This window comes from Pyrus communis, chromosome 8, assembly GCF_041283825.1.
Source record: "Pyrus communis isolate YQ-2024b chromosome 8, ASM4128382v1, whole genome shotgun sequence".
In the NCBI taxonomy this organism is placed as follows: domain Eukaryota; kingdom Viridiplantae; phylum Streptophyta; class Magnoliopsida; order Rosales; family Rosaceae; genus Pyrus; species Pyrus communis.
Window position 1 is genome coordinate 12,315,741 of NC_142572.1, and position 8,903 is coordinate 12,324,643.

At 35.7% G+C, this 8,903-nt stretch overlaps 1 protein-coding gene across 5 annotated transcripts; it reads right to left on the reverse strand.

The window, feature by feature from the left end:
• Positions 1 to 181: 181 nt before the first annotated feature.
• On the reverse strand, positions 182 to 3,957 carry LOC137717808 (adenine phosphoribosyltransferase 5). 5 transcript variants are annotated; one of them, XM_068457293.2, is made up of 7 exons: positions 3,663 to 3,957; positions 3,394 to 3,504; positions 1,937 to 2,029; positions 1,336 to 1,485; positions 1,164 to 1,222; positions 686 to 751; positions 182 to 449 (listed from the first exon to the last, which is right to left on the reverse strand). In XM_068457293.2, the coding sequence occupies exons 1-7, from the start codon at positions 3,751 to 3,753 to the stop codon at positions 375 to 377; spliced, it is 645 nt and encodes a 214-aa protein (XP_068313394.2). In that variant the 5' UTR covers positions 3,754 to 3,957; the 3' UTR covers positions 182 to 374. The 5 variants fall into 5 exon arrangements, 4 of the variants coding, with proteins under 4 accessions (XP_068313394.2, XP_088554574.1, XP_088554573.1 ...); XR_015965226.1 differs by having other exon boundaries at positions 367 to 449; positions 686 to 790; XM_088698448.1 differs by lacking the exon at positions 182 to 449 and adding an exon at positions 988 to 1,026.
• Positions 3,958 to 8,903: the final 4,946 nt, after the last annotated feature.

The following is an 8,903-nucleotide window of genomic DNA, read 5'->3' on the forward strand; positions in this document are numbered from 1 at the left end:
CGAACAAGGGGGATGATTTCGTCGCTTCAAAGATCACTTCCCGCACTCACTCTCATGCGTGAGAGTGAGTGCGGAAGGTTTTTCAAGGGGGAATCGTGAATAGTGATGGCACGCATCAGTTGAGGTCCATGTTTAGCTTCTTTCGCTGTCCTTTTAGAGCCTCTTTGCTTAGCAAAAGAAATGAGCATCAGAGATTTTAAATTGAATAATTTGCCATAATGCGGCGATGAAGGTTTCCTGTTTTAAGCATAAATCGATCTCTCGAAAATAACATTCGTCCATGAATTTTGTTCGAAATGGCTAATGTTACATAGCAATCTACACGAGACGCAGACGAGGGAATGATGAGCATTGAGCACGGGAACTCAGTCGCTCTAAACATTCACGGCCATTTGCTCGAGCGAAGCGCCATTGTTTCTGCAGTCCGCCCAAGCAGAACTCGAACAGATCTGCATGAATGAAAACAAATTAAACTAACTTGGAGAACTTGTAGGAGACGAGCACACTTGATGACCTAGCGAATAATGTCTGAACAGATAAGACAATGTTCGTACGGTCAAATTTCCCACGTGAAAAGGCATACTGATCACAATCGAAGGCAAGATTCATCATATGCCACATAAGGGAAAACAGACAACGAAATTTGAATTGAAATTAAGGAGAAATGTGGAAGTACTAGTACTACCTCGTTATCTAACTCGCGTGGCTCCACAAGGATGTAGAGTGGCTTTCCATTAAGCCTGCACTGTCCCTGGAATGTCACAATCATCATTCATCAAGAGCAGCTCAACTGCACAGCACTTGAGATATCAAAAGACTTATGAGTGGCATGCACTCAATACACAACGATACTTTCTAATTTGAACTACCCTGAATTTTTAGGTCAAGTTATGATGTTGGTCCCGAGAGTTTGGTACCTGTAGTTTTGTCTTTCGCAATTTTAGTCCCCTATTTATCAATGGTTGCAACTCAAGGACAATAATCTACCTTAACATTCGCCACTCGCGTAGGTCACTTGTCGAAAAGCTGCAGTAATTACCATTGACAGGCCTACAACCGTGAAAATTGAAACTAGAGGTACTAAAGTGGAACTTCGGCCAAATTGCAAGGACTAGGATCGTAGTTTAGCGCAATTTTTAAGTTAATAAAATCTGAAACATTACCTTAACCTCAGGCAACCCAATAACGCATCCACATTCTACCACTTCAGCCCCGACACGTTCTAGAAGCACAGAAATTTGTTTTGGGATGATGTAAATTTCAAGTAGGGTAAAAAAGCAGTTTAAGGGAGAAGATGAACAAGAAATATCAAAGGCCTCAAGAGGAACCACTCACCTAAAAGTCTTATTGCTGCTGACAAGGTCCCACCGGTAGCTATTAGATCATCAATTACCAACGCACGTTCGCCGGGCTGAACAGCGCCAACGTGCATTTCCAGGCAATCAGTTCCGTACTCAAGCTCATACGCTTCTGAAATTACTTCTCCTAAATAAGCAGCATTGTTAAGTGAAGTTTAGCGTACGGGGAACATGAAAAATGCAAGATACAAAATAGACGCTTCAGTGACAACCAAGACCTCACTCGAAAACATCCCAATGTTGGAGTAAATTTTGCCTAAAATCGGTTGTATATCACAGGATGAGAGAGATAGACACTGGTTGTATACTGTGATAGGGAAGAAAAATAGCCAATGGGAATGCCACCCTAGTAAAAAAGGCCTTATCCTAAATGAAACTAAGCACTAATAATAGATAAAAGCACATGGGGGAAAACAACAGCCTAATCTAATCTAATAGACCTTTCATAGGCTCAAAGGACACCCACTTTATATAACTACTTCAAAAGTTGACTAAGGAGGACTGAGGCATGATTAAAAAAGTAATTAGCTCCTTCACATCAACAAACTGAGCATTAAGCTAATTAAAAGTAAGCATACCCGGCAACTTTCTAGGTTTACGTAAAGGGACAAACTTGGCACCAATTGCTAAAGCAATTGAAGGACCAAACATGAACCCTCTGGCTTCCACTCCTGCAGATTAATCATAAACAGAAGAATTATGAAAAGCAAACCACGAAAAAGAGTTTAATTATATAATAAAATTTCTAATCAGGGTTGTCGTTATCATGCCACTATTTGGTAAACTATATCACCAGCTTGAAAAGAACAGTGAATGATTAAGGCCAACAATTGAGACAGTCCCACATTCAAAACACCTTTTTTTAGCAATGCCTGTTCATCTGTCATGAGGGTAGCAAAATGTTGAAAAACTTCCACTCGGAGTTAACCATCTACATCAATAGCTAGCTTTCTTCACTTACGTAAAGCGCTGACAAGAATGCAAGGTTTCAAGGAGCAAAAAGATATCTATGTGGGAAATTAGTACCCTACCTTTAACTCAGGAAACTTACTCTGGCAGTAATAACCGATACAAAAATGCTGCTCTTACCATATTTTTCATACAACATTAGTACCGCCTCTCCAATACAAGCGGGACCTATCTCTATTTGAGAGGTGGTACAAATGTCGGAAATGCAGCATTAATCAAACCGAAATGATGATATCTGAAACGATGATTTTCTAATTTGACCCCCTTTTGGTAATCAACAGGATGGTCACACAATCACCAGCAACAGAAATTTCTCAATTGTTTTAGGATACATTTGAGGTTAATAGTTTATGGATCGAAATAGACGAAAAAAAAAAAACAGAATCTCAAACAAATGAAAAAAAAAATCCTGAACATCAGAAAGAATGCAACTACAAAAATGTTTGCGAAGTGGTCAACGAATCTTCTATGCGTCCAAGCAACCAGAAAAATGCAGCAGTGCAGAAGAACGCAAATCGCTTATTATTGAAACGTAACACGGCACAAAATTGAGTTTTTTTTTTTCGTGAACTTCTGTTATGCACCGAATTGTAAAGGAAAATGAAGTAATCTGCTCTGTTTTGAACTTGTGATCCCATTGCATTAGCCATAGATATAACTACTGAGGGAAATGCATTGGGGAAAACTATTACACATTAAAAAATGGGGCCGAATTAGAAAATCGTAATTTGACTAAGATGAATGATGTATGATGATACCAAAAGAAAAAAGAAAAGACTTGCCAGATATGAAAAATCTTCAACGAAATCAGCAAGGATTGCAGCTCCAGAAAAATATTTCTCAAAACAATCAAAGGGGGAACAAAACAGTAAAACCCAAGTGCCAAACAGCAACTCATATATTAACTAATTAAGCCCACATTTTAATATCCACAACATTAACAAACCTTAAAAATTACTTCAAAAGATTGTATATAAACACACACACACACACACACATATATATATATATATCTAGAGAGAGAGAGAGAGAGAGAGAGAGAGAGAGAGAGAGAGAGAGAGAGTACCGGCAACAACAGAGATGTCCATGTCTCTGTAGCGATCAACAAAAATGTCGACAACATGCTTGAAGGTCTTGTGATCAAGCAACAATGTTGTTATGTCTTGAAACATTATTCCTGAACACATTCATACATACCCAACACACAAACAAACATTAAAATACTAAACAAATACCCACACAAATCATCAAACTTCACAAAAACACTGACAATTCTACTTCAAAAAAATTAAAATTAAAATTACCCAACAAAACAAGAAAAGCAAAAAATGGAACCTGGTTTTGGAAAGTGAGGCACAACCCTGATGGCCTCTGATATGGCTTGGAGCCTTGGGTCTCCTTTCAGTCCATTTTCTGCTGCAAACATTCTCTCTCTCTCTCTCTCGTTTTTCTTTCTCTTTCTCCCTCCACAAATGCTTGAAGGGAATGAATTTTGGTCTTTGGGTTGAAGAATCAATGGGTTTTGGGAGTTTCCCTCCTAAAAACTGACTGAAAACCTTGAATCTATTTGCTTTGTTTCGTCTCTCTGTGGGTTGGTGTTGGTTTGTGTTTGGAGTAATTGGTGGCTACTGGTTTTTTGTTACTTCATTTATAACGTTGGCCAAACCGCAGCACTTTGGAAGATACGTGGAGGAAGTTTGATGATGACGCAGCCTTTTCCCATAATTTTTCTTCGGAAAAAAAAAAGAAAAAAGAAAAATCAAGGTCGAAACTTCAATATGTTTTTACTAAAGGGTGGTTCGATATGGGATATCATACCGAAATCATTATTCCGAATCTTAAATCGAAATTTTTCGGGACGAGAATTTGAAAACCAATCCCAAACTAAATTTTCGGGAATCCCGAAATATTTTCAGAATTTTGGGACAAATCGGGAATCCCAAATTGAAATATGAAATTATGAATTGTTCTTCAAATATATAATTCAAGAACACATTCATGAACTAGAAATCTCATTTCATTCACACTACCATTTAATTGAACACTGGCATGCTTGACTCTTTTTATCATAGTCAAAATTAAAATTAATTAAACCCTTTTTGCAATCTGTTGAGAGATAAAAGAATCAAGCCTTCTGAAATCATCAGCCATGGCAGCAGCAATAATAAAATCCACATGAATATCAAACAGAACATGAAAAATATGCAAGGTGTAGGGCATTCCAGGTTGCCGAGCATGAATTAGAAACTACTAGCATCAATTATAAAAGAATAATAAATATATGTATAAATATATATATATATATATATATATATAATAATTAATATTATATATTTTCGGTTTGGTATGAGATTCCCGAAATATCGAGAAGCCAATTCCGAATCCCATACCGAAATTTTGGGATTGGTTCGGAATAGCATCCCGAAAATTTCGGGAATTTCGGTTTAGGAAATTTTTGGTTTGGGATCGGGATTATTTCGGTTCGATTCAGCATTTTCGGGAATTTTTTCCACCCCTAGTTTTTACCACAAGAAATTTAATTTAAACATCATGCATGTGTTTGGTTTGCCACAATAAATGAAGGGTTGTGTTTGAAAGTGATTTTAAGTTTGTAGTTGATTGTACTGTGAGTCGAGGTTTTATTTGTTTCTGGTTGAAGTTTATTATTGATGACATGGATTCTTGAAAAGATTTTTGAATTCAATTAACAAATTTTGTAACAGATACAACTAATAATTTTGGTATGCTACTATATGATATCAATGTTATTAAGATTTTTCTTAAAAGTGGAACTCTCTACCATCTCATCTATTTGGCACAATTTTCGTATTAATATTATAAAATAATGTGCTAAAAAGATAAAATGACAAAGAGTTTCATTCTAAATTAATTTATGTTGGCTATAACATTAAAAAGGAAAAATTGATAGGCAAACAAGTATATATAAATTTATAAAGTTGTGTATTAATTCGTAAGGATGGAAACAAAGGATTTGGATCGTCTCCTGAGCTAATGAAGAAGATCCTTCTGACTAATCATCATGAACCGTTAGATTTTTATCCAATGACTACAATCATTATAACTTTAAAGGGACCCCCTATTTGTAGTCGTTGGATAAAAATCTAACGGCCCACAATAATTGATCAGGAGGATCATTTCCATTAGTTCAGGAGAGGATCCAAATCCGAAAACAAAAAGAGAGAACGAGGGAAAAAAGGGAATCACGCTCCATAATTTGAAGTAGGAATCTGTAGGGTGTATCTAGCTACTTCACCTACGTTTTCCAAATTCAAGAAAAGAATGATTTTATGCCTCCATTTTATACAGTATTTGGAACTCGAGCTGATTTATATATGAGTTAGAATAATTTTAGAGAGATTAAATTTAAATATAAAATTTTATAAATTAGGGAAGTGTTATTGGTACTTCAAAAATTTCATTCTACACTCCTTATAAGTGTATTTTTATTTTATAATATAATAAGTTTAGAGTATAAAATAAAATTTTTAGAATGCTAATAACAATTCTCATAAATTAAATAACATAATAATTAATAATTAAACTATTACGTTGATATTGATAAACGTGTTCATCATTCATATATGTTATAATATAAGTAAATATTATAAAGAATTTCTCTCTCTTCATATATTAATACTAGACAATGTTTCGGATAAAGAAAAAGAAAAATTAACGAAAAATGTTAGAAAGTTTTGAGTTTTAACGATAAGGATAAAATAAAAAGTAAAATAAATAATACCAAGATTAACTTTTTAATGTAAAAATATAATTTTTCGTTAAAATAAACCGTCCCGAGAACTTTTCGTTAAAATTTCCTAAAAAAAAAAGTCATTAATGAGGCACACTTAATTTGACGGCCACGATCTTCCTCAAATCCCACCCTCCTCGCCTGTTACTTTGCCCAATTTTTTCCTGCATGCACTTTTGTAAACAACGAGGTAGAGGGCATTATCGTCATTCCAAATAAATTGACGGCTATCTATACGCAGAGAATCCAGTGCAGGAGATTTTGCTAATTTTGGAGGTGGTCCCATGGAGAGATGTTTCAATGTGCCATAAACACGATATAATATATCACATGTCATTATACGAATGATAAAATACTTCTGTTAAAAAATTAACAACATAAAAAATTAAAATTCTCACAACTTATATAATAACACGTGATGCATCTGTATTTTGATCACAATGAAAAATTTCTTGATCTTAAAGTGGTCCTGCACCCCCATCCTTTTTAATGCATGCTTACTTAGCTTTATCCAATCTAATTATGGTCTACACGTGACATTATCTTCCAAATTATGCACTAATTAGCCCTGTAAGCGAGCCACGCCATGAGATAGGGCAAATTTAATCCAGAATTCAAGCCAAGGTTAAGGCTGACTCATCTTATGCTTGCGAATGCTAACATGAAGTGGGGCCAGCCCTTGACGAGAATGTCGGCCACCCAAAACGAGCCGAACGACTGTTCTTTGATCTGACAATTTTAATAATTGGACAATTGGTTGATCCAACGATTTAGATTCAAACCTATTTAATTTTAAATTTTAAATTTAAAATACATTAAATCAAATGGCAGAGATCAATTATGATCTATCTAACGGTAAAAAAAATTAACAGCCCAAAATTAAATCTAAAGGCTAAAACAATTGAAAAAAAAACTTTAAATCAAAAGTCACCCAAAAACTCTATAAATACATGTTTCATGGTATCGGTTTAGTGAATTTTCAATTTTTATTGGAATCTAAATAGTTTTAGGTTGAAATGTTCATAAAAAAATAAATTATGATAATCTACGTAAATTTTATTATAAAAAAAAAGTCACCGAAAAAAAAATGTAGCCTAAATTCATTCTTTAGTAATCTCGAACTAAAATTTTAACCCGAAACCATTGAAGAAGAAAAACTATTTCAGGGTTAAGAATTTTAGGTTTTAACTCAAGGGTTGAAGATAGTCTTAGTAGTAAATAGTAATAACCCCACTCGGACCACCCCTAAATGAATTATCCAGATAATTGGTATTAAAAAATTATTTTTTATGAAATAATATTTTATGTTTATTATTCGAAACTATAGTTTTTGGGTATAAATTTTTAACCAATTCAATAGTGTCATATGTCCTGATCCTGTAAGAATTGTGTGGATAGATTTCCGATAAGTTTTTTAACCAATCCTATTGCGCCAAGTATCACTATCTGTTCAGAATCCTTGTGCATAGATGTTCGATAAGATTTTCAACCAATTACGACGTGCCACGTGGCATTATTTACAACCTCATCCTTTTGTTTTCTCCTTATAAACTCTACATGCAACCTAAACTCACACACCAAAATCAAAATATGTTTGAATCCTTCTTATATTAAGTTCTTACAATGTCTTCTTCATGGACATTTGTAACATCCCACATCACCTAGGGGAGTGGATCCTGTAAGCCTTATATGTATATTCTCATCTCTACCTAGCACAAGGCCTTTTGGGAGCTCACTGGCTTCGGGTTCCGTAGGAACTTCGAAGTTAAGCGAGTTCGCGCGAGAGCCATCCCAGGATGGGTGACCCACTGGGAAGTTCTCGTGTAAGTTCCCAGAAACAAAACCGTGAGGGTGTGGTAGGGGTTCATAGCGGATAATATCGTGCTACGGTGGAGTCGGGCTCGGGATGTGGTAGGGGCCCAGGCTGGGATGTGACAAGATTAATAGAAGTCAAAGAGAAAAAAAAAAGAATTGTTCGATCTATATGAGCGAAAAAATGAGTTGTTTGAAATGGAAGAGCAACACGATGAAGAATGAAGAAGATGACATGATGAAGCAAGAAGGAAGAGAGCCGCATATACTCGTCGTGTCGTGTAAGCTGGGGCTGTAATCTCCAGACCCAATCATTCCATGAACCTCAATAGAAAAAGGGAACAACGAGGTAAGAATGTCTTGGAAGATTACTATGTCCCAAATAGTGTCTACCTTGATACGTCTGTTAGATGTCATTTTAGAATGCAACTGCATTTTTTCAACAAAATCATGATTGCTATTTGCAACCATGATTCATACTTTGTGTAAAAGAATAATGTTTTTCTTGTCAAGGGTCTCCTACCTGAGCAAAAACTTACTGTTGCCCTTCAGATGCTTGCATATAGGACATCTACAAACCAAGTGGATGAGATAGTGAGGATGAGAAAATCAGCAGCTCTAGAGTTCCTGATTTGGTTTTGCAATCAAAGCTATCTACACCAATGAGTACCTCCGGCAACCCACGACCACAGACTTGCAAAGGCTTATGAAGAAGGGACATGATTGGAAGCATCGACTGTATGCACTGATAGTGGAAAAATAGTCTGAAGTTCGTGGCAAGGAGATTATGGAGACAGAAAAGAAACCAAAAATATTATTTTGGACTATGGCATATATGATACATAGACTTAGCATGCTTTTTTTTTTTTCCAATGTTCTAGGAGCTCAAAGTGCCTCAATGTCCTTGGTCAATTCTCAGTGTCCAACGATGTGCTGTGAGAAAGAGCTCCTCAACTCACATATGCAATCAATGAAACCGTGTACTTGGAAGCGCA